The sequence below is a fragment of the Bos grunniens genome, chromosome 23 (genome assembly GCF_055505025.1).
Source record: "Bos grunniens cultivar Pamir isolate PY7600 chromosome 23, Bosgru_T2T1.0, whole genome shotgun sequence".
Lineage (NCBI taxonomy): Eukaryota > Metazoa > Chordata > Mammalia > Artiodactyla > Bovidae > Bos > Bos grunniens.
In genome coordinates, this window is record NC_141187.1 from 11,207,327 (window position 1) to 11,233,076 (window position 25,750).

Below are 25,750 nucleotides of genomic sequence, written 5' to 3' on the forward strand. Positions count from 1 at the left end.
AAGCTGCTGCACCAGGAATAAAACCTCCTCCCTTGCTGCTGCTGCTTAGTTGCTTCAGTCATGTCCAGCTCTGTGCGACCCCGTGGACTGTAGCCCGCCAGGTTCCTCTGTCCATGGGATTCTCCAGGCAAGAGTACTGGAGTGGGGTGCCATGCCCTTCCTTCAGGGGATCTTCCCAAGCCAGTGACTGAACCCAGGTCTCCTGCATTGCAGGCAGATTCTTTACCACTGAGCTACCAGGGAAGTCCTACCTCCCCATCTTAGTACTATCGAAAAATGACTAAAGGGGACACGGAGGAAATTTAAAAAGAAATCACGGAGACTGGGCATTGACCTATACTGTAACTTAGAACAAATTGATTATAGTCAGTAATTAATGCAACTGGCATCTCTAAATGTAAAGTCATCATTCATTTCACACAAAGGGAAGAAATGGTACATAGTACATAGAGGCATTCTAGCTGAATACAGGATTAGAACTCAACTTTTAGTGTTGTGAACTGACCAAAAGGCAGGGTGGCAGCAGTGGGGGGATTGAGTTCACATGAATGCAGAACAAGGACTTCTGGAAACTGTTTAGGAAAACAGATGGCATGAATGCACAATGAGTTTCCAAGCCTGTGTTGGGAATGGGCGTTCTGGCATCTGAAGTCTATTTTGGTCATATTTAACTGAATCCTTACTTCTAAAAGCTTACTTTATAGCTAAAGCAATTTTAAAAAAAAGATTAATGAGGATGAGAAGAATCACAACTGTTTCTTGAGCGCTTATTATTAGCTCAAAACTGTTCTCTCTACATTATACATATTATCGTGTTTAACTCCTAGTTCTGTGAGGTGCTTAGTCACTCAGTTGTGTCCAACTCTTTGTGATCCTGTCTATGGGGATTCTCCAGGCAAGAATACTGGAGTGTTGAGGCTTGACAGAAAACAACAAAAATCTGTAAAGCAATTATCCTTCACTTAAAAAATAAATAAATAAATAAAAGAATACTGGAGTGGGTTGCCATGCCCTCCCACAGGGATCTTCCTAACTCACAGATCAAACCTAGGTCTCCTGCATTGCAGATGGATTCGTTACCGTCTGAGCCACCAGGGAAATCCTGTATGGTAGAGGCAGTTATTTTAAAGGAAAGGAACCAGAAATAGCCTGGGGCAACCACTGGAGATGAGCAGAATGCAGTTCCCCTCAGAGATGCCCCCACCAAGATGTGATCTGACTCAGGCATCTGATCAGGTCTACTTACGTTTGGCAGTCTGTAGAAAAAGCGTGCCATCTTCATCATCAGGAGCAGCATGATGCCTGCGCCTACCAGAGATGCAAACTGAGGAGACAGAGCCAGTTGGAGAGAGACCATCAGGAATGGACTGGTCCCTGTCTGCAACTGAGGCCTTCTGCTTGGTGACAAGCATGTCTGTTTTTTGTCTTTTTCTTAAAAGGGGTTGAATATGTATAACCAGCTAACATCAGTGCGTTTTCGGTAAGCTGACACTGTCAATTCTTGTCAAAATGCTCAACACACACCAGGTACTCAATAAATACTCATTGACTGCACGTATCAAGGTTTCCTGAAAAGCTACAGATGGGCTTGAATATCTGAATATTTCTCGCCATTGCTTTGTGCTGTGGAATCTGAAGTCTCCTACAATCCGGCCTTCATTTCCTCCAAACTTTAACCTTCTTTGAATAGTTTTGAAAAGCCCTGGTAGACTCATCACTGCCAGCCCTAAAATCCCAACTGTTCCACCTAGCTCTTTTGGGGTTTGGATAGCTTCCCATCTAACAGCTTCAGTGGTACTTCATCTTAATACCGTGATATTCACTTTAGATTTTCCTACTTTTGCTTCTCTCTGCCTCAATGCCATTAAAAAAAAAAAAAAGAAAGGTAATGAACATGAGTCAGGGCTGTTGATAGCAGCTCTGGATCCTGTTCCAGCTGGGTTGACTCCTCTGGGTTCGTATTACTTGGGAAGCAGTGATTCAGATTGTCAAATACAAGTAGAAAGCTAAAAAAACATAGTTTCCTTTATAATCTTAAGGCTCTCTGGACATAATCTTGAACTGATTATATCCTCTGTTGATAAACTTCCATTAAAATCATACAAAGCAGTGTAATTTCCCATGGTGATAAGGGTGGAGGGGGGGATAAAACTGTAGCCACAAATCAAAACAATAGCATATACTAGCACCAACAAGCAACTTTAAATCTAAACCATGAGGCCATGATTGTCTAATTTTTTTCCTCTTTTTTATTAGGTGCGAAAAAGACTTCCTACTGGGTTCTCTCTCACTGCTCACTGCTATTTGCCATAGAAACATGTCACTGAAAATAACTGCAATGAAATCAATGTTCTGCTTCCTTTTTTTGCCACCCCGACTGATACACAGCTATGGGACCAACCCAAGGTGGAAAAGTTGAACCCTGAGAGAAGAATGTAGGCAGAAGGATTCAGGAAAATGGATCACTGTAACTGAAACTCAGGAAGTTCTCGAGGCAAACATTTTATACACTGGGGAACTGAGAAAGGTAACTGAAGCCATAAGCTCCTCCAGCCAGTGTGCATCTCAGCCTCTTGCCACACTGGATTTTAGGGTCTAGCTTCAGGTGGTCTCACACTATAGAAGAAACTGCTTTGCTTAGCACAGGAAAACATATCAGGACTTCTCCTCCTACTACTCCTTTCCTCCAAAGTTCTTTGGATTACTTTTAGGGGAACAAAGACATACAGACACCAAAATTAGCTGTATAAAAACCTAGTTTAAAATGATGATCAACCAAACACTGAAATCCCATAAATCTGGCTGCTCAGGGAGGCCTGCCAATAACTGTCTGTCCCCCATGACTGCTTCCCTTATAGCTCAGCTGGTAAAGAATCTGCCTACAATGCAGGAGACCTGGGTTCGATCCTGGGTTGGGAAGATCCTCTGGAGAAGGGAAAGGCTACCCACTCCAGTATTCTGGCCTGGAGAATTCCATGGACTGCATAGTTAATGGGGTTGCAAAGAGTCAGACACAACTGAGTGACTTTCACTTTCATGGCTGCACACGAGAGGAGTGGGCTTTGGGATCAGAGGGCCATCTTTGGTGGTGGTATGCCCTAGGAGGATGCATGGTGAGTCTCAGAATCTGACTCAGGGCATGAACAGGGCCTAGAGGCAGCAAGCATATACTAATACAACTTGACATCTCACACATGTTTTGGTTTTCCGCTGATTTTTCATCACTTTTTCAGGCTTTCTTGAACCAAGACTGACCCTACCTTCTTCCCAGGGACTCAACGCAATGCGAGTTCTCATAAAGCACAGCCACGAGGGACATGAAGAGCCTCAGACAACTGCTCCACAAGCAGTGGATAGAACATTACCATACACCAACCAGCACACTAGGGACCTGGGGTAGAAGCTCTGTTGTCATCTAGTTTAATTCTCACAACTGAAAGGTTATCCTTATCTCCATCTTACAGATGAGAACTAGAGCCCCAGAAAGTGAAGGTAACTTCCCAAGGTCACACGTCTAGGAACTACAGAGTCAGGTTTCAATCCACCTGACCAACTGACTCCAAAATCCAGGCTCTCTCCACTGCCCCATTTGCTTTCTCTAAAGACAATGCAACTCATTTCCTTTTGTGATGATTTCTTTTCTTTTTTAAAAATAATAACTCATTTTTAAAAGCAGTTCTGGGAGTGAAATAAGTCAGAAAGAGAAAAACAAATGCATACATGCATAAATGTGGAATCTAGAAAAACGGTACAGATGAGCCTATTTGCAGGGCAGGAATAAAGACACAGACGTAGAGAATGGACACGTACCTGGACACAGACCCGGAAAAGGGGGGTGGGATGAATTGGGAGAATATGACATATGATATATACATACTGGATGAAAAATAGTTACTGGGGAAGCTGCTCTGTAGCACAGGGAGCTTGGCTCGGTGCTTTGTGATGACCTGGGGTTGGGCAGGGGGTTGGGGATGATCCAAGAGGGAGGGGTTATGTGTATACATAAAACAGATTCATGACAGTACAGCAGAAACTAACACAACACTGTAAAGCTCCAACTTAAAAAAAAAATAGGGTAAAGCAGTTCTGAGAGCCTGGGGACAAGGCAAGAAGGCTCATCTTTGGAAAGCAGGGAACAAGGAAAGGAACACAATCATAGAGAAGAGAGAAGCACAGGATCAGAACTGGATCAGCTAGAAGAGGGAGGGCAGTTCAGCTGGCCTGCATCACTTAAGGTTCAGGCCAGGGCTGGAAGGGCTGATAGGTTTTGCTGCAACAAGTGAAGACAAGTTTCTAGACAGGGAGAAATTAAAGTGAAATCCAGACACATTTTACACAGTGTTTATGTATGTCAGACATACGTACACACACATAAGTGGCTGTTGGTGACCAGTCATGTCAAATAGGTTCAGAGCCAGCTCCCGAGCTTCTCTTTCCTGCAGTCCTGGGGAGCTTTGAAAAAATGAGGGTGTTCTCAGGCAGGCTGAATTTAAAAGTTCCCAGAGGAGAAGGGGAGAGAGAAGAACCCCTGCTAGGGGATGAAGAAGGCTGAGTGAGTCCAGATCAGAAACTCGGATTGGAGGTGGGGAAGCTCAAATGTGGAGGGTCAAGGGCCAGGGGCGTTCTCTGCTTGAACTGGCCATTTGCCCTGGGCAAGTCAGGGTCTTGGGGAAGAGTTTACCAGCATCCTGAGGGACATGCTTCCCTGTGAAGGGCCACTGCATCACAGAGAGAGATGTCTTTGGGGAGAACGAAGGGGAGAACGAAGCCACAGCAGAAAACAGGATGAGAGTCACTTTGCCCAACAGGCTAAGCTAAGCTAAGCTAAGTCGCTTCAGTCGTGTCCAACTCTGTGTGACCCCATAGACGGCAGCCCACCAGGCTCCCCCATCCCTGGGATTCTCCAGGCAAGAACGCTGGAGTGGGTTGCCATTTCCTTCTCCAATGCAGGAAAGTGAAAAGTGAAAGTGAAGTCGCTCAGTCGTGTCCGACTCTGTGCTACCCCATGGACTACAGCCTACCAGGCTACTCTGTCCGTGGGATTTTCCAGGCGAGAGTACTGGAGTGGGGTGCCAACAGGCTAAAGGCAACTCCAAAGCTGGACTGAAGCCCATCTTCCTTCCCTCCATCTACACATCACATATTCTAAACCTCTTACGGGGATCCAGAAAAGCCCCACTTCCTCCATCGTTCTCCTTCCTGAAGTATTTATGGCACTTTAACATTTATTGTATTTATTCTGCACTTAATTTTACTTGCATTGTGATTGATTTTTTTCCAACCATGTGCATCTTTTCTCCCCAAATCTGTTATGCTTGTATACTAAATAAACAAAGTGTGTGGTCACAAGTTAAAGGGAACTGATGTCTGGAAAAGCTATTTCCATTTCTTCTTATCATAAAATCCTCTTATTTTGACTTCACTTGCATAGAACATCATTGTTTTTTAACAAAACTCATCTTCCTTCTCTGATCAGACAGTAGCACAGAAGAGCTACCCCTTAAAGGCCAGTGTGTTCAGTAGAAGCTCTCTGACAACAAAACTCAGTCCACATAAAATTATACAGTCTTACTCTAGACCCATGCTCTCACCACTGCCCAGTCTTCTTTTATTAGCTTTCACCTGATATTTCACCCATAAGCTGTGACACTTTCTCTTTCCCCATTCGAGTTTTGTGTCCATTCTTCTGACAGTCTAAGATTTTTTTTTAAATGTGGTCCATTTTTAAAGTCTTTATTGAATTTGTTACAATATTGCTTCTGCTTTATGTTTTGGTTTTTTGGCCCCAAGATATGTGTGGGATTTTAGCTTCCCATCCAGAGACTGATCCCACACCCGCTGCATTGGAAGGCAAGGTCTCAGCCACTGGGCCACCAGGGAAGCCCTTGACACTTTACTGACCACAGCGATGCCTCCCCTACTGTGCTGCTGTGGCTCCGGCTTGTCTTTGGCTTCTGCTTCTCTGCCTCCTGAACCCTGACTCAGTCCGTGGGCTTATTCTAGGTTCAGTTCTGATAGTTCTTTGACACTTATTCATGCTACATAACTGAGATGGGATACCTCTCATGTTGTAAACTGAATTATCTGGTCAGTCTAAAACACATGAATATTGGACTTAGAAAATCTCATGCCAGAAAACTGGACAGAGAGCTTGCCTTTAAAACTTTGCCACCATTCTTCTTTCCCTCTTCCCTTCCATATACCCGTATATTTAGTTTACTAATTCAGGATACCTGAAGAGGATCTGACCCAGACAATTTTCTCTTCCACAAAGGTAGAATGAAAGCAAATTCCATAAGCTCACCTAGACAAAGACTAGCGCCTCCTGTCATGTCCTTTAGGAGTTGGAAAAGTTTCTAGCCCTGCTGTCAGGAAGGCGAGAGTTGTCTTATTACTTTCACAGACTAGGACTGAGGATATATCTCCCCATAGAAAAAAACGTTCATAGGTGATAGTTAGTTTACCTGAAATATTATCTTTTAGCTTTGCTACATGGAAAGTAGCTTCTTGTGGGCTAATATATAGAAGCCTTTAACAATAATATTTTTACAGAAAATGATCTTCAAATTCCTCATTGACAGATAGCTTTTAAGACAAAAGCTAAACAAAAATTAAGCCAAGCATGAGATCCAACAAACATAATACAAATCCCTCCCAACAAGCATAACTGTAAAACAGCAGTGTGGTTAAACTAATATATAATCCCCTTCTGTGAATATACATATAAATAGATATAATTATCTCTGTATATTAGACATCAAATTCTATTGCACACACCTGTTGTCTTCCTCCAGTTTTATCCTGGATAATGGTCCTGGCAACAGCACCAGTAAACACGTAAGATCTGAAAAATGAACTGACGACATTGCAAAGGCCAATGGCTATTAAATCCTGTAAAGAAACGGCAAATACTTTAGGCCCTCCATTTGTCAAAGAAGAAGGCTGACCTGAGTTTGCACTAAAGTTACGCTGTTATTTCTTGTATATGAAGATAGGGTTGTTTATATCACTGCAAATAACACTGAAAGATTATTGGAAAGAACTGAAGGATGGCAAATCTGATTTCTTCACTTTAGCTAAAGATCACAAGGAAAGCCCTCAAAGTGAGAAAATGAGACTTTTGCCTTATTATTCTCTTTCACATGATCACTAGGATCACAGAGAGACACAAAGCACTATTTTCTTGCTTCCTTTTATACTATCCTAAAGTCAAAGCGGGACACCAGTTGAACCTGGGCCTCGGAGTGAAAGCCTGGGATCCTAACACGAGGCACCAGCCCACGCCAAGGGGCTTGGGCGATCTTAGTTCCCTGACCAGGGATTGAACCTTGGGCCACAGCAGTGAAAGCACCAAGTCCTAACCACTGAACCGCCAGGGAAGTCCCCATGTTTCCTTTTCGATTTCTAGGGAAGGGGCCAAACTCAGAATGGTTGGAGACTTTTTTTTTAAAGTGACAATGACTATTTCTGGGAGACCAACTGAATTATGTTATTAGCCTAGTTTTGACAGTCCACTGTATTTCTTGTTCTGCCTTGGTATGTGGTTGACTTCTAAGGACTTGGTGGAAAGGAAGATAAAAGGAGAGGAGAGGAACCCTGCCAACTTAACAACATATGCCTCCCTACCCCGTATCTGTTCTAGGGTAACAACATGCATAGTAATTCAGGTAGCTTCAGAGGTAAGGATGTCACACTTCTCAAAAACCTTTAATTATAGCTCAAATAGTGGTCCAAGTGACTCTCTGGTTACAGTCTTCATTTTAGCAGAAGGCTCAGGTTAGAGAACAAAGATTAAAGGGTCCGAGAAAGTAATAGAAAGGCTTATCCTCTCACCTGGTTGGAATTGACGTCATAGTTATGGAAACTGGCAATCTTCTTGCCCAGAAATACGAGCAAAGAGGAGCTCACTAAAGCTAAGGAGAACGATTCTATAAGAACTTCAGTAAGATTGCTCATATCTGGCGTTACAGGAAATAGGAAGCTGGAATAAAATGGTGGAATTATTCCTAGATAGCAGCAGTCATTATGGGCACCTCCCCCACTCTATTCTTATAACTTTATCATCCATATCAAAAGGCCTGACACTTTTAAACACATTTATTTACTGATTTTTGGCTGCTCTAGGTTATCATTGCTGCACGTGGGCTTTCTCTAGTTGCAGCAAGCGGGAGCTGCTCTCTAGTGTGGTGCGTTGGCTTCTCACTGTGCGGCTTCCCTTGTTGCAGAACTCAGGCTCCAGGCGTAGGAGCTTTCGTAGTTGCGGCTCTCTGGCTCTAGAGCACTGGTTTGGTAGTTGTGGCCCATGGGCATAGTCGGCCTGCCACATGTGGGATCTTCCTGGACCAGGGATCGAAACGGTATCCCCTGCATTGGCAGGTGGATTTTTTTTTTTAAACTTTTTATTTTATATTGAGGTATAGCCAATTAGGGGCTTCCCTGGTGGCTCAATGGTAAAGAATCTGCCTGCCAAGCAAGAGATTTGGGTTGGGTTTCTGGGTTGGGAAGTTCCCCTGGAGTAGGAAATGGCAGCCCACTCCAGTATTCTTGTCTGGGAAATCCCATGGACAGAGGAGCCTGCCAGGCTACAGCCCATGGAGCGGCAAAGAGTCGGACACGACTGAGCGACTAAACAACAGCAAACAGCCAGTTACGAATGTTGTCATAGATGCAGGAGAACAGCAAAGGGACTCAGCCATACAAGGATTCCCTTCTCCCTCAGGGATTCTCAGATGGCTCAGTGGTCACAAACCTGCCTGCCAATGCAGGAGATGAGGATTCGATCTCTAGGTTGAGAAGATCCCCTGGAATAGGAAATGACAACCCACTCCAGTATTCTTGCCTGGCAAATCCCATGGATAGAGGAGCCTGGTGGGCTACAGTCCGTGGGATCGCACAGTTGGACATGAATGAGTACTCACGCACTTCTCCCCCAAACTGCCCTCCCATCCAGGCTGGCAGGCGGACCACCAGGGAAGTCCCAGGCCTGACCTTTTTTCAAAAAATTAAGAGGTAAGAAAAGAAACTGAGGCAGCAGCTTGCCAAAACTGCCAGCAAATCAAGCCAAGTTACAAAGGCCATTAAGAGAACATGATGTGCTTATCTTCTAGTCTGAGGTTTCTGCTAAGTGCCAGTGGAAACAAATAGTGCGGGCAAAACTACAAAACTTGATGAAAAATGGATTATTTACACTATTTGAGATCATACCAGTGGGTAAGCAATAGGCAGATATCATATCTAAGATGGTTTAGAGCTAAAGCCTCAATGTATTCCCTTCTAGTCAGACTCAAATCTTTCCAATTATAATTTTAGTCCTTGTCTTTTATAAAAATTGTCCTGGTTCTTATCCCATTTTTTAAAAACTGGGTAAAGTCCGCATAACATGAAATTTACCATTTTACCCACTTTTAAATGTACAGTTCAGTGGTTTTTAAATACATGTATAATATGCAACCATTACCACCATCTACTCCATAGTTCTTTCATCTTGTAAAACTGAAACTCTATACTTATTAATCAATAACTCTCCATTTCCCCCCTCCCTCCAGCCCTGACAAAAATCATCTGACTTTCTGTCTTTATGATTTTGACTACTAAGTACCCCAGATAAGTGGGCTCAAATAGTAATTGTCTTTTTGTGATTGGCTTATTTCATTTAGAATAATGCCCTTGAAGTTCATCTATGTTGTACTTAGAGCCAGAATTTCCTTCCTTTTCAAGGTTCAATAATATTCTATTGGATGGATTTAACACACTCTGTTCATTCATTCATCCATTGATGGACACTTATTGTTTCTTCCACATTTCAGCCACTGTGAGTAGCGCTGTTATGAATATAGGTGCAAAAATATCTCTTCAAGATACTGCTCTTGTGGGGAGTATAATTTGGGGGAAGTATATTTCCAGAAGCAGAATTGCTGGGTCATATGAAGGTCAGGAAGCAACAGTTAGAACTGGACATGGAACAACAGACTGGTTCCAAATAGGAAAAGAAGTACGTCAAGGCTGTATATTGTCACCCTGCTTATTTAACTTATATGCAGAGTACATCATGAGAAATGCTGGGCTGGAAGAAGCACAAGCTGGAATCAAGATTGCCAAGAGAAAAATCAATAACCTCAGATATGCAGATGATACCACCCTTATGGCAGAAAGTGAAGAGGAACTAAAAAGCCTCTTGATGAAAGTGAAAGAGAGGAGTGAAAAAGTTGGCTTAAAGCTCAACATACAGAAAACTAAGATCATGGCATCTGGTCCCATCACTTCATGGGAAATAGATGGGGAAACAGTGGAAACAGTGTCAGACTTTATTTTTTGGGGCTCCAAAATCACTGCAGATGGTGACCGCAGCCATGAAATTAAAAGACACTTACTCCTTGGAAGAAAAGTTATGACCAACCTAGATAGCATATTGAAAAGCAGAGACATTACTTGGCCAAGAAAGGTCCATCTAGTCAAAGCTATGGTTTTTCCAGTGGTCAGATATGGATGTGAGAGTTGGACTGTGAAGAAGGCTGAGTGCCAAAGAATTGATGCTTTTGAACTGTGTGTTGGAGAAGACTCTTGAGAGTCCCTTGGACTGCAAGGAGATTCATCCAGTCCATTCTAAAGGAGATCAGCCCTGGGTATTCTTTGGAAGAAATGATGCTAAAGCTGAAACTCCAGTACTTTGGCCATCTCATGTGAAGAGTTGACTCATTGGAAAAGATTCTGATGCTGGGAGGGATTAGGGGCAGGAGGAGAAGGGGACCACAGAGGATGAGCTGGCTGGATGGCATCACTGACTCGATGGATGTGAGTTTGAGTGAACTCCGGGAGCTGGTGATAGACAGGGAGGCCTGGCGTGCTGCGATTCATGGGGTCTCGAGGAGTCGGACATGACTGAGCAACTGAACTGAACTGATGGAAATTCTATTTTTAATTTTTTGAGGAATCAGCATTCTACTTTCCACAGTGGCTGTACATTTCACACTCCCACTAACAGTGCACACAGGTTCCATTTTCTCCACATCCTCATCAAATATTTGTTATTTTCTGTCTTTTTAAAAACAGTAGCCATCCTAATGAGTATGGGGTGGTATCTCACTGTAGTTTTGATTTGCATTCCCCAAATGATTAGTGATGTTGAGCATCTTATGTGCTCACTGGCCATTTGTATACTATCCTTGGAAAAATGTGTATTCAAATTCTTTCTGCACTTTTTGAGTCAGGTTGTTTGTTTTCTGTTGTGTTTTAGGAGTTCTCTATGTATTTTGGATATTAATTCCTTATCATACATAATTTGCAAATATTTTCTCCTATTCTATGACTTGTCTTTTTTCTCTGTTGATAGTGTCTCTTGATACACAAGAGATTTTAATTTTCATGAATTTATTGCCCAAGTCTGTGTCAGTAAACCTTAAATATTTAGTATGATAACATTAATAGTACAAACCTACTGCTTTTTCCTTCCTGGTGTTCTCTGTACATTCAGTTCTTTGTTAGCCATTTAGTTAAAGGGGGATGTGGATCTGGAAGGAACTAACATAAACTATTCAATTTTCCTAATCTCTAGCAACCTTGGATAGATAAGCAATGCTGCTGCTGCTGCTGCTAAGTTGCTTCAGTCGTGTCCGACTCTGTGCAACCCCATAGATGGCAGCCCACCAGGCTCCCCCATCCCTGGGATTCTCCAGGCAAGAACACTGGAGTGGGTTGCCAGTTCCTTCTCCAATGCATGAAAGTGAAAAGTGAAAGTGAAATCGCTCAGTCGTGTCCGACTCTTTGCGACCTCATGGACTGCAGCCCACCAGGCTCCTCCGTCCATGGGGTTTTCCAGGCAAGAGTACTGGAGTGGGGTGCCATCTTCTTCTCTGAGATGAGCAATAAAGACAGGTTAAAAGCAATACTTAAAATTAAATTTCTGAAATGTTTTTTCTCTATCTGTACACTTGAATCTTATGATAAAATATAAGCAGAGGTTAACTGTGTGGTTTTGAAGTCATTAATAACAGCAGCAATACTGAGTAAGTATAGTAGAAGGGTTATTATACTAGACTTCGGAATTAAATAGAAATGGGTTCAGAAAGTAGCTCTGATGCTGACCAGCTGTGTGAGCGTAGATGAGTAATTTAAACTTGGTAACTCTTAGTTTCCTCAGTCAAAAAAAGAATATCTTGTAGTAATACTACAAGGAACGAATGAAATAAAATAATTATGTAAAGCATCAATCTCATTGTTGCCCTTGTCATTTTTTCCCATAGGGCAGAGACTTATCTACCACAGCATTTCCTGGTACCTAGGTTGTCTGCTCACAGTTTTAACAAACTGAACAATATTTTAAATGTATTTAATCATCACCAGATTTCACTGAGAAGTAGTAGTATATGAGATTATCTGGCTGCATCAAAGTAGCCTCTGTTTTGTATGCTGAAGGTTAAGCAGTATCACCGACTCGTTGCTATATTCTCTGTTGAAGAGAATGAGGAAGTGAACAATGCTCCTCAAAAATCTTCTCATGAGCCAAGAAACTGTGTTATGTTGCCTTTCTTAGCTAAAATGATTCATCTGGTCAAGGTTAAAGAAATAATTCCCTAACAGAAGCAAGAGTGAGGCCCCATAGTCACTGGTAGGAACTATAATGCAAATTAATTGCAAGTCCTTAAGAACTCTGTAATGCCAGACTGCTTGGAGAAGGCTTTCCACTGAAAGTGATAAAGTGATGTAGCCCAAGGACACTGAGTCAGTCTAAGCAGGTGAAGACAGAAGGGATGCTGAACACTGAACCCCAGGAGAGAGGCTTGGAAAACAGAGCTATGTCTTGTCCCATCCCTGAAGGTTAATCAGACAGGTTTGGAGGTTGAGAAGGTTCATAATGTGCTGCGAGAAAAATACATGAGTCTCCCTGGTTTTCGAGTTTACTTGGGTTAGGGGATTGGCTCAACCATGGGAAGAGAGTCAAAGGCTGACCAGAGAAGAAACACAGGCTTGTCTTAGCCATTGTCCCTTAGAACCTCTGTTCTAAAATGAACTTGAGTCCCTGACCCAAATTTGCCTGTGGCCAGAGACTGTTTATTACCTGAGAATTTTTTTTTTTTTAAGTTAATACATCAGATCAGATCAGATCAGTCGCTCAGTCGTGTCCGACTCTTTGCAACCCCATGAATCGCAGCACACCAGGCCTCCCTGTCCATCACCAACTCCCGGAGTTCACTTAGACTCACGTCCATCGAGTCAGCGATGCCATCCAGCCATCTCATCCTCTGTCGTCCCCTTCTCCTCCTGCCCCCAATCCCTCCCAGCATCAGAGTCTTTTCCAATGAGTCAACGCTTTGCATGAGGTAGCCAAATACTGGAGTTTCAGCTTTAGTAACATTCCTTCCAAAGAAATCCCAGGGCTGATCTCCTTCAGAATGGACTGGTTGGATCTCCCTGCAGTCCAAAGGACTCTGAAGAGTCTTCTCCAACACCACAGTTCAAAAGCATCAATTCTTCGGTGCTCAGCCCTCTTCACAGTCCAAGTCTCACATCCATACATGATCACAGGAAAAACCATAGCCTTGACTAGATGAACCTTTGTTGGCAAAGCAATGTCTCTGCTTTTGAATATGCTATCTAGGTTGGTCATAACTTTCCTTCGAAGGAGTAAGCGTCTTTTAATTTCATGGCTGTAGACACAATCTGCAGTGATTTTGGAGCCCAGAAAAATATAAGTCTGACACTGTTTCCACTGTTTCCCCATCTATTTCCCATGAAGTGATGGGACCGGATGCCATGATCTTCGTTTTCTGAATGCTGAGCTTTAAGCCAACTTTTTCACTCTCCACTTTCACTTTCATCAAGAGGCTTTTGAGTTCCTCTTCACTTTCTGCCATAAGGGTGGTGTCATCTGCATATCTGAGGTTATTGATATTTCTCCCGGCAATCTTGATTCCAGCTTGTGTTTCTTCCAGTCCAGCGTTTCTCATGATGTACTCTGCATATAAGTTAAATAAGCAGGGTGACAATATACAGCCTTGACGAACTCCTTTTCCTATTTGGAACCAGTCTGTTGTTCCATGTCCAGTTCTAACTGTTGCTTCCTGACCTGCATACAAATTTCTCAAGAGGCAGATCAGGTGGTCTGGTATTCCCATCTCTTTCAGAATTTTCCATAGCTTAGTGTGATCCACACAGTCAAAGGCTTTGGCATAGTCAATAAAGCAGAAATAGATGCTTTTCTGGAACTCTTTTGCTTTTTCCATGATCCAGCAACCAGGAGCTGACTGTGGCTCAGACCATGAACTCCTTATTGCCAAATTCAGGCTTAAATTGAAGAAAGTAGGGAAAACTACTAGACCATTCAGGTATGACCTAAATCAAATCCCTTATGATTATACAGTGGAAGTGAGAAATAGATTTAAGGGCCTAGATCTGATAGATAGAGTGCCTGATGAACTATGGAATGAGGTTCGTGACATTGTACAGGAGACAGAGATCAAGACCATCCCCATGGAAAAGAAATGCAAAAAAAGCAAAATGGCTGTCTGGGGAGGCCTTACAAATAACTGTGAAAAGAAGAGAAGCGAAAAGCAAAGGAGAAAAGGAAAGATATAAGCATCTGAATGCAGAGTTCCAAAGAATAGCAAGAAGAGATAAGAAAGCCTTCCTCAGCGATCAATGCAAAGAAATAGAGGAAAACAACAGAATGGGAAAGACTAGGGATCTCTTCAAGAAAATCAGAGATACCAAAGGAACATTTCATGCAAAGATGGGCTCGATAAAGGACAGAAATGGTACGGACCTAACAGAAACAGAAGATATAAAGAAGAGATGGTAAGAATACACAGAAGAACTGTACAAAAAAGATCTTCACGACCCAGATAATCACGATGGTGTGATCAATCACCTAGAGCCAGACATCCTGGAATGTGAAGTCAACTGGGCCTTAGAAAGCATCACCACGAACAAAGCTAGTGGAGGTGATGGACTTCCACTTGAGCTATTCTAAATTCTGAAAGATGATGCTGTGAAAGTGCTGCACTCAATATGCCAGCAAATTTGGAAAACTCAGCAGTGGCCACAGGACTGGAAAAAGTCAGTTTTCATTCCAATCCCAAAGAAAGGTAATGCCAAAGAATGCTCAAACTACCGCACAATTGCACTCATCTCACACGCTAGTAAAGTAATGCTCAAAATTTTCCAAGCCAGGCTTCAGCAATATGTGAACCGTGAACTTCCTGATGTTCAAGTTAATACATAGAAACTAATTAAGTAGAGTTGGAGACCAGCAGGGGGAGCACTCACACCCTGTGACCATTGCAGAGCCCAACAGGAAGAAGAAAGACTCCTTGCCGGCAAAGGTCTAAGCTAATGAAAAGCCATAGATTCTGTTTACCATGACCAACTCTCCCTCCCCAATTTTATTTTTCCCTCTATAAAAACTTCTTCCCCTGCTGTAGGAGGACTTGCATGTGACTTGCCATGCTTGCACACACCAAACTGCAATTCTCTGCTGATCTCAAGTAAACCCATCTCTGCTGGAGAAATAACTGGCATGCTATTGATTTTGGTCAACGATACAAATCAGGCTATGTGGTCAGAGGCTAAGAGGAGGTAACAGGAAGGAGAAAGTCGTCTTGAAAAGTGGAATTACCAACCTATAAGGTATCATCTCCATGAGCATCAGGCTGTTTTCTGTGGCCATGTTTACCTTGTTTGAAAATGCAGCAAAGCCAAGAACCTGTAGGAGTTTAAAAAGAAAAGGCATGTGATCATCTAAATGTTATATAAAGCAGAGGTGCCCATAGTCTCTAGCACGACAGGGCAATATATGGCAGTGACTATGCATGAAGGCTGGAGAAAGGCAGGGCCAGTTCAGTGGAGCAACAAATGCAAAAGTCCTTCTTGACTCTTTTGGTTCCCTGAGCTCTTTTTAGCAACATAACCAGAATGAAAAGCAACTGCACGTTTGACATATTATTAGTAACGGGAACAAATGGATGGCATGGACTTCTCTTTCCTCACCAACTTTAAACATCTGGACCAAGTATAAACATGCTTTCAGGTATTAGCTGTACCAAAGCTTCAATTTTAAAAGTTCTAAAATATAGGTACACTGTCTTAATATAAATAAGTCCTTTGGGGGATTGTTGACATGTATTGATAATCATTAATAACTGTCGATAAGGTAGCAGCATTTGATAGCACATACAAAAAAGATTGCTTTAGCAAAGCCATTACTTGCTTGCTTTTTCCTTTCTGTTCATTTCCTTCTGAAATGCCAAGTGTCCCTTCCTTTTCATCTAGAATGAAAACAGATCACCTCGAAGCTGTTACACCTTATAAAGATCTCACACCAGAGCAAATTAAAGCAGAGACAAAAGAAGTCAATGCCCCAGTTTTAAAATAATAATTATATAGTTGCTTTACCTTGTTCCCCCTGCTAACACATAAATCTTTTCCCAGCATCTACTCTAAGAGTTCAGCCAGATACTGAGCAGGATAGCAGCTGGTTTACTTGTGATTCTGATCAGATGATGACCCCTAGGAAGTCTACAGATCAGAATGGAAGGAAGATCTGAACCAACAGAGAAGCTCTGTGATCTTTATATATCTAAGGGATAAGAAGCGTGGCAAGTGGCCAAGAAACTCTTTTATTCCCAGGGTAAAGGTTACTCTTGCTCATAAAGGAAAACAGAGAAAATATGAAAAGTTTAAAAAACAGAAATAAATCACCCAAAGACAACTACCAGTGATGCTGTTTTTGGTGTTTGCTATACAGCTTAAATATATACATATACAAATGCACACACATACATTAATTATGAATATACAGTATATACAATTTCTCATATCTGTGGAACTCTTGAGTTGTCAGGTTTTGTTATTTTTTTTAGCCTGGATCTCAAATATTGCCTTGAAATTTTCCCTTAATATTTGAGACTACCATCTGAAGGACAGATTGCTGGGTATGTACAGTTTCCTCCAGCACATCTGAGCAGTTTCTGAGGGGGTGCTGTGAGCTTTTCACCACCTACACCACAGCAGCTCTCATCCTCTGTCCTGTACTTCCCTCATTTCCAGGGGAAACATGGAGGTTTTGTCTTTTTCCAATTTTAAATCCCTGCTATATAGCAGAAAATGCTCCCTGTCACTTGACTTGACACGTGTGTAAGTAATGTTGTTGTTTAGTCGCTAAGTTGTGTCCAACTCTTTTGCGACCCCATGGACTGTAGCCCGCAAGGCTCCTCTGTCCATGGGCTTTCCCATGTAAGAACACTGGAATGGGCTGCCATTCCCTTCTCCAGGAGATCTTCCCCACCCAGGGATTGAACCCACATGTCCTGCACTGGCAGGCAGATCCTTTACCACTGAGCCATCAGGGAAGCATAGTCATGTATTTCAGGCTTCAATAACCTTCAAGTACAAGTCAGGTCACAACAAAGTTTGATGCCTAAATTGCAGTAATTCAAAGTGTCCACCAACATTTATGGCTGGAGCTCAGTTTATTCCCCCACTTCACTTCATGGTGCATCCTAATTATTTATAGCATTCCCCAAAGAAACATCTTAACTGTGGCTCACAAACCAATCCTCTACCCACTTACTTCTCTCCTTTCCTAATAACCCTGGTTAATGTTAACATTAAAGCCTTTAAGGTTGCTTAAAGGGACATCACTATGATCCCTGCTGCTGATGTCTCTTAAAAGAGGGTTGATTTGGGAAAATGTGGATAGACCTTAAGGGCATTATGATAGAGAGAGACAAATACTGCATGGAATCACTTATATGTGCAATCTAAAAAAAAAGAAAAAGAAAACAGCTGGACTCACACCAACAAAGAGAAGAAAAATGGTTGCCAGCGACTGGGGGGTGAGGGCATTAAGAAAGTTGAAGAAACAGTGCAAACTTTCAGCTATAGGATGAATAAGATCTAAGGATCTGACAGAAAACATGGTGACTACTGTTGATAACATCGTATTACATACTTAAAATTTGCTAAGAGAGAATATTCTCATCGGGCGGGGTGGAGGGGGGGTGGAGAAAAGGATCAATACATGAGGTATAGATGTGTTAATTCACTAGATGGAAGAGATCCTTTCACAGTGTATACGTACATCAAATCATCATGATGTACACGTCAAACATCTTACAATTTTATACCTGAATAAAGCTGGAGAGAAAGAAGGACCTAGAAACAGAGACAGAGAGAGTGCACTGATGCCTGTGTCACAGATGCCATCTGCTGGTCACTCCAAAGCCTCAGCTTCCCAAGACGCAGGAGCTGGTCTGGGTTCCATGAGAAGGAGAGGTTGCCCCTGACTCTACTCCCCAAACTCCACATGCACATTGTCCCTGGGTTCTAGGGCTCCACTATTTGTGTACAGTGTTTTGGAAGGTCTTCTTTCCAAAGGCCATTCACCTTTGGCCTTTATTAACTGATAGCTTTTTAACTATTCCAAGGAAGAAAGAATGTACACCTACAAGAAGTAGACAACAGTTATGAGACAGAGCTTGTGTCAGTTTCCAAAGCAATTCCCATACTCTTTCAATCATGGAGAGTGTGGATCTGGATTAGTTAGCATAGAATAGGTTATACTGTGGCAATATACAGACCACGGGATCTTAGTGCCCTAACACATGAAAGTTATTTTTTTGCCCATGAGAAGTCCATTGTGCGTCAGTGTCTCTTCAGGGCAGCTTCTTTGCAAACAGTGCCTTGGAGATCCAGGCTAATTCCACCTGGAGACTCTATCATCTCAATGTATAGCCCCTACAATTACTACAGCAGGGGAAGAAAGAACACTAGGGATTTGTGCCTGTTTTCGTATGCTTTGGCCCCAAAGTCACATGGTCCTGCCTAACTACGAGGGCAGCTGGAAAATATAGGGGAGAACATGGAGAATTCTAAATATCTCTGTCACAGAACACTTCTTAAAGGGAAATAATTCTCATGGATGCCCAAAGATTCGGCGATCCTTGTTAAGAAATGCTGACTTTACAAACCTGAGTTTTATTTATGAAAATGGCTTTACTATTGTGAAAATGTTAAATATAACTGCACAAGATAAATTTTAAAAAGAAAATTTTTCTTTTTTCGGCCACGCCACATGGCTTGTGGGATCTTAGTTCCCTGGACCAGGGATTGAACCCCCATCATCCATAGTGAGAGCAAGGAGTCCTAATCAGCAGACTGCCAGGGAAATCCCTGAGATTTCTTAAAAGAAATAAGAAATGTTATCATTTAGACAACATTTAAAAAAATATTCTCAAAAAGAAAAAAGAGCCATATTTATCCAGTGGCGCAACGGATAATGCGTCTGACTACGGACGGATCAGAAGATTCCAGGTTTGACTCCTGGCTAGCTCATAGTGCACATTTTGGGCTCCCCTGGTGGCTCAGGCAGTAAAGAATCTGCCTGCAATGCGGGAGACCTGGGTTTGATGCCTGTGTCGGGAAGATCCCCTAGAGAAGGGAATGGCAACCCACTCCAGTGTTCTTGTATGAGAAATCGCATGGACAGAGAAGCCTGGCGGGCTACAGTCCATGGGGCTGCAAAAGAATTGGACACGACTGAGTGACTAACACAACCAACCTGAGCTAAAAAAACAAAAGATGTCCAAAAAACCTAGTACATATGCATAAGCACACACCTCCACGAGGAACGCTTCCTCCCTGAATCCAGCTCTGCCGCTTGGTGACACGGATTCACTGAACATCTCATCTCCCTCAATTTCTTTACTGTAGCAGAATGAGAGTGAAAGGAGGCTGAATAAGAGTGTGGTTGCTGCTATATTAAAATAGAAATGAAACCTCTACCTAGAAGAACACAGAAACTCACCTGAGCATAGGTCTGTTACATATTTGTTTGAAAGAAGAAGATGTGAATAACTGAAAGTACAGAAATATCAATTGTAGGTGACTTTGGATAGTGCAGCTATAGGCATTTCTTTTCCTCCATTTTTTTCTTCTTTATTTAAGAAAAAAAACTGCTAGGATTCCCTGATAGTCCGTCCAGTGGTTAGGACTCTATGCTTCCACTCCTAGGGGCCCACGTTTGACCCCTGGTAGGGGCACTCCAGCACTCTTGCCTGGAAAATCCCATGGGCGGAGGAGCCTAGCAGGCTGCAGTCCTTGCGGTCTAGAAGAGTCAGACACGACTGAGCGACTCCATTTTCACTTTTCACTTTCATGCATTGGAGAAGGAAATGGCAACCCACTCCAGTGTCCTTGCCTGGAGAATCCCAGAGAGAGGGGAGCCTGGTGGGCTGCCGTCTATGGGGTCGCACAGAGTTGGACACAACTGAAGCGACCTAGCAGCAGCAGCAGCAGCCGCATGGGAACTAAGATCCCACAAGCTGTGTAGCAGGGCCCCCCCAAAAATGGATAGAATGAGCCTGTATTACTATCACAAGAGGGAATAAAAACCCTATTTTTCAAATAGTATGAAAAAGATGTAACAGATAAAAATCTTTAAAAAAATAAGCATGTTTAAAAAATATAAGCTAGTGTGTAAAATTAAATGTAAATATTCAGCTTTGTTACAAATCAGCATATGTTTTAAAAATATTATTTTTATAATTCTCCTATGAATATTTTCCTTCCTAGGTTGCTTGCTTTTTGTTTTATTTTAAATGACCTGAGCCATGAGTTAGGAGTATAAAACACCTACCAAAAAAAAACCCACTTACACCAATGGACAGATCATCTAGACAGAAAATTAATAAGGAAATACAACCCTTAAATGACACATTCAGTTCAGTTCAGTTCAGTCCCTCAGTCGTGTCCGACTCTTTTCGACCCCATGAATCGCAGCACGCCAGGCATCCCTGTCCATCACCAACTCCCGGAGTTCACTCAGACTCACGTCCATCGAGTCAGTGATGCCATCCAGCCATCTCATCCTCTGTCGTCCCCTTCTCCTCCTGCCCCCAATCCCTCCCAGCATCAGAGTCTTTTCCAATGAGTCAACTCTTCACATGAGGTGGCCAAAGTGCTGGAGTTTCAGCTTTAGCATCATTCCTTCCAAAGAAATCCCAGGGCTGATCTTCAGAATGGACTGGTTGGATCCCCTTGCAGTCCAGGGGACTCTCAAGAGTCTTCTCCAACACCACAGTTTAAAAGCATAAATTCTTTGGTGCTCAGCCTTCTTCACAGTCCAACTCTCACATCCATACATGACTACTGGAAAAACCATAGCCTTAGACCAGATAGATTTAATTGATATTTACAGGACATTCCATCTGAAAGCAGCAGTATACATGTTCTTCTCAAGTACACACTGAACATTCTCCAGGATAGACCGCATTTTGGGTCACAAATCAAGGCTTGGTAATTTAAGAAAACTGAAATCATATCAAGCATCTTCTCATCACAACACTATGAGATTAGAAATCAATCACAGGGGAAAAAAACTGTAAAAGAACAGGAACACATGGAGGCTACACAATATGCTACTAAATAGCCAATTAATCGCTGAAGAAAGCAAAGAGGAAATAAAAACACCCCTAGACACAAATGACAATGGAAACACAATGATTCAAAACCTAAGGGATGCAACAAAATCTGACACCTAAAGCAACTAGAGAAAGAAGAACAAACAAATCCCAAAGTTGATAGAAAGGAAAAAGTCATAAAGATTAGAGCAGAAATAAGTGAAATAGAGATGAAGAAAACATCAATGAAACTAAGTTAGTTCTTGAAGAGTTAAACAAAACCTTTAGCCAGACTTATCAAGACAAAAAACGGAAATGGCTCAAATCAATACAATTAGAAATGAAAAAGAGAAGTTACAACTGACACCACAGAAATACAAAGGATCATAAGAGACTACTACAAGCAACTATATGCCAATAAAATGGACAATCTAGAGGAAATGGACAAATTCTTAGAAAAGAACAAACTTCAAAGACTGAACCAGGAAGAAACAGAAAATGTGAACAGACCAATCACAAGTGACGAAATTGAAACTGATTAAAAATCTTCAAGCAGAACTTCCCTGGTGGTGCAATGGGTAAAAATCCACCTGGCAATGCAGGGGACACGGGCTTGATCCCTGTTCCGGTAAGGTTCCACATGTGTGGGACAGTGAAGCCCATGCACTGCAATGACTGCTCCCAGGTGCCACAGCTAGTGGGCCCGGGTGCTGCAACCACTGGAGGCTGTGGGCCTAGAGCCCGTGCCCTGCAACAAGAGAAGTCACCACAATGAAAAGCCCCACACACTGCAAAGAAAGGCTGTCCCTGCTCACTGCAACCAGAGAAAGCCCATGCAAAAGCAATGAAGACCCAGTGCAGCCAAGAAAAAAATCTTTCAACAAACAAAAGTTCAGGACCATACAGCTTCATAATTCTATCAAGCATTTAGAGAAGAGTTAACACTTATCCTTTCAAAAAATTGCAGAGGGAGGAACATTGCCAAGCTCATTCTACGAGGCCACCATCACTCTGATATAAAAACCAAACACAGATATCCCACACACACAAAAATTACAGGGCAATATTACTGATGATTGTGGAAAAAGCAAGAGAATTTCAGAAAAACATCTACTTCTGCTTCATTGACTACACTAAAGCCTTTGATTGTGTGGATCACAACAAACCGTGGAAAAGTCTTTAAGAAATGGGAATACCAGACGACCTTACCTGCCTCCCGAGAAACCTGTATGCAGGTAAAGAAGCAACATTTAGAACCAGACATGGAACAACAGACTGGTTCAAAATTGGGAAAGGAGTACATCAAGGCTGTATATTGTCACCCTGCTTATTTAACTTACATGTAGAGTACACCATGAGAAACACTGGGCTGGATGAAGCACAAGCTGGAATCAAAATTGCCGGGAGAAATATCAATAACCTCACATATGCAGATGACACCACCCTCATGGCAGAAAGCGAAGAACTAAAGAGCCTCTTGATGAAAGTGAAAGAGGAGAGTGAAAAAGTTGGCTTAAAACTCAACATTCAGAAAACTAAGATCAGGGCATCTGGTCCCATCATTTCATGGCAAATAGATGGGGAAACAATGGAAACAGTGACAGATTCTATTTTCTTGGGCTCCAAAATCACTGCAGATGGTGACTGCAGCCATGAAATAAAAAGACACTTGCTCCTTGGAAGAAAAGCTATGACAAACCTAGAAAGCATATTGAAAAGCAGAGACATTATTTTGCCAACAAAGGTCAGTCTAGTCAAAGCTATGCGTTTTCCAGTAGTCATGTATGGATGTGAGAGTTGGACCATATTGAAGACTGAGCACCAAGGAATTGATGCTTTTGAACTGTGGTGTTGGAGAAGACTCTTGAGAGTCCCTAGGACTGCAAGGAGATCTAACCAGTCAGTCCTAAAGGAAATCAATCGTGAATAGTCATTAGAAGGACTGATGCTGAAGCTGAAGTTCTAATACTTTGGCCACCTGATTCAAAAGAAGAGTTGAATCATTAGAAAAGACCTTGATGCCGGGAAGATTGAAGGCAGGAGAAGGGAATGACAGAGGACGAGATGGCATCACTGATTTAATGGACATGAGTTTGAGCAAGCTCTGGGAGATGGTGAAGGACAGGGAAGCCTGGTGTGCTGCAGTCCATGGGGGTCGCAAAGAGTTGGACACGACTGAGCGACTGAACCACAACAACAACAATCACTCATGAACACAGATGCAAAAATCCTCAACAAAATACTAGCAAACAGAATCCCACAAAATATTAAAATGACCATACACCATGATCAAGTGGGATTTATCCCAGAGATGCAAGGATTCTTCAATATATGCAAATCAATCAATATGACACACCATATTAACAGATTGAAGAATAAAAACCATATGATCAACTCAATAGATGTAGAAAAAGCTTTTGACAAAATTCAACACCCATTTATGATAAAAAAAAAAACTGTCCAGAAAGTGGATATAGAGGGAACCTACTTCAATATAATAAAAACCATATATGACAACCCACAGGAAATATTGTTCTCTCTGGTGAAAAACTGAAAACATTTCCTCTATGATTAGGAACAAGAAAAGGATGTCCACTCTCATCACTATCACTAAGTAATAATAACTCAACATAGTTTTGGAAGTCCTAGTCATGGCAATCAGAGAAGAAAAAGAAATAAAAGGAATCCAGATTGGAAAAAAGGTAAACCTGTCATTGTTTTGCAGATGACATAATACTATACATATAAAATCCTAAAGAGGCCTCCAGAGAACTACCAGAGCTTATCAATGCATTTGTTAAAGTTGTAGGACACAAAATCAATACACAGAAATCTGTTATATTCTTATACACTAACAAAAAAAGATTGGAAAAAGAAATTAAGAAAACAATCCTACTTATCACTGCAACAAAAGAATAAAATACCTAGGAATAAATCTACCTAAGGAGACAAAAAGACTTGTATTCAGAAAACTATAGGGTACTGATGAAAGAAATCAAAGACAACACAAACAGATTGAGAGACATACCCTGTTCTTGGACTGGAAGAATCAATATTGTGAAAATGACTAGACAACTGAAGCAACCTACAGATTCAATGCAATCCCTATTAATTTGTGTGGAAACATAAAAGACTACAACCAGTCACAGCAATTTTGAGAAAGAAAAATGGAGGTGGAGGAATCAGACTCCCTGACTTCAGACTGTACTACAAAGCTACAGTAATCACGACAGTGTGGTACTGGCATAAAGACAGAAATACAGATACATGGAACAGGATAGAAAGCCCAGAGGTAAACCCAAGTACCTATGGTCACCTAATCTATGACAAAGGAAGCAAGAATATACAAACTTGTTATTTTATAGTTTCAGGTGAACAGCAACGGGATTCAGACATACTTATACATGTATTCATTCTCCCCCAAGAGCCAGCGTCTTTAATAAGTGGTGCTGGGAAAACTGGACAGCACATGTAAAAGAATGAAATTAGAACACTCTCTAATACCATACACAAAAATAAACTCAAAATGAATTAAAGAACTATAAGGCTGTACACTATAGCATAAGGCTGGACACTATAAAACTCTTAGAGAAAAAGCATAGGCAGAACGCTTTTTGGCACAAATTGCAGCAAGATCTTTTTTGACTTACATCCTAGAGTAATGAAAATAAAAACAAAAATAAATGAGACTTAAACTGAAAAGCTTTTGCACAACAAAGGAAACCACAAACAAAACAAAAAGACAACCCTCGGCATGGGAGAAAATATTTGCAAAAGAAGTAACTGACGAGAGATTAATCTCCAAAATAAACTAACAACTAATGCAGCTCAGTATCGAAAAAACAAATAACCCAATGAAAAAATGGGAAGAAAACCTAAATGGACACTTCTCCAAAGACATACAGATGGTCAAAAGGCACATGAAAGGATGCTGAACACGACTGATTATTAGAGAAATGCAAGTCAATACTATAAAGAAGTATCACCTCATCTGGTCAGAATGGACATCATCAAAAAATCTACAAACAGTACATGCTGGAGAGAATGTGGAGAAAGGGAACCCTCCTACACTGCTGATGGGAATGTAATCTGGTACAACCACTATTGAAAACAGTACGGAGGTTCCTCAAAAAACTAGAACTACCATTCTACTGGGTAGCATATGACCCAGAAACCCCATTTCTGGGCAAATACCCAGAGAAAACTATAATTCAAAAAGACACTTGCATTCCAATGTTCACTGCAGCACTATTTACAATAGCCAGGACACGGAAGTAACCTAAATGTCCATCAACAAAGGAACAGAGAAAGAAAATGTGATACATGTAAGGTATACTCATCTGAATGCAAAGTTTCAA

At 41.8% G+C, this 25,750-nt stretch overlaps 1 protein-coding gene across 1 annotated transcript in view; it reads right to left on the reverse strand.

The window, feature by feature from the left end:
* The window catches only part of SLC26A8 (solute carrier family 26 member 8), an 88,670-nt gene that overhangs the window by 21,988 nt on the left and 40,932 nt on the right, over positions 1 to 25,750 (reverse strand). The window contains exons 8-11 of the mRNA XM_086371357.1: positions 15,615 to 15,697; positions 7,834 to 7,981; positions 6,778 to 6,891; positions 1,247 to 1,324 (exon numbers count right to left, since the gene is read on the reverse strand). Coding sequence (XP_086227483.1) covers positions 1,247 to 1,324; positions 6,778 to 6,891; positions 7,834 to 7,981; positions 15,615 to 15,697 — 423 coding nt within the window. The remainder of the gene's footprint in view (positions 1 to 1,246; positions 1,325 to 6,777; positions 6,892 to 7,833; positions 7,982 to 15,614; positions 15,698 to 25,750) is intronic.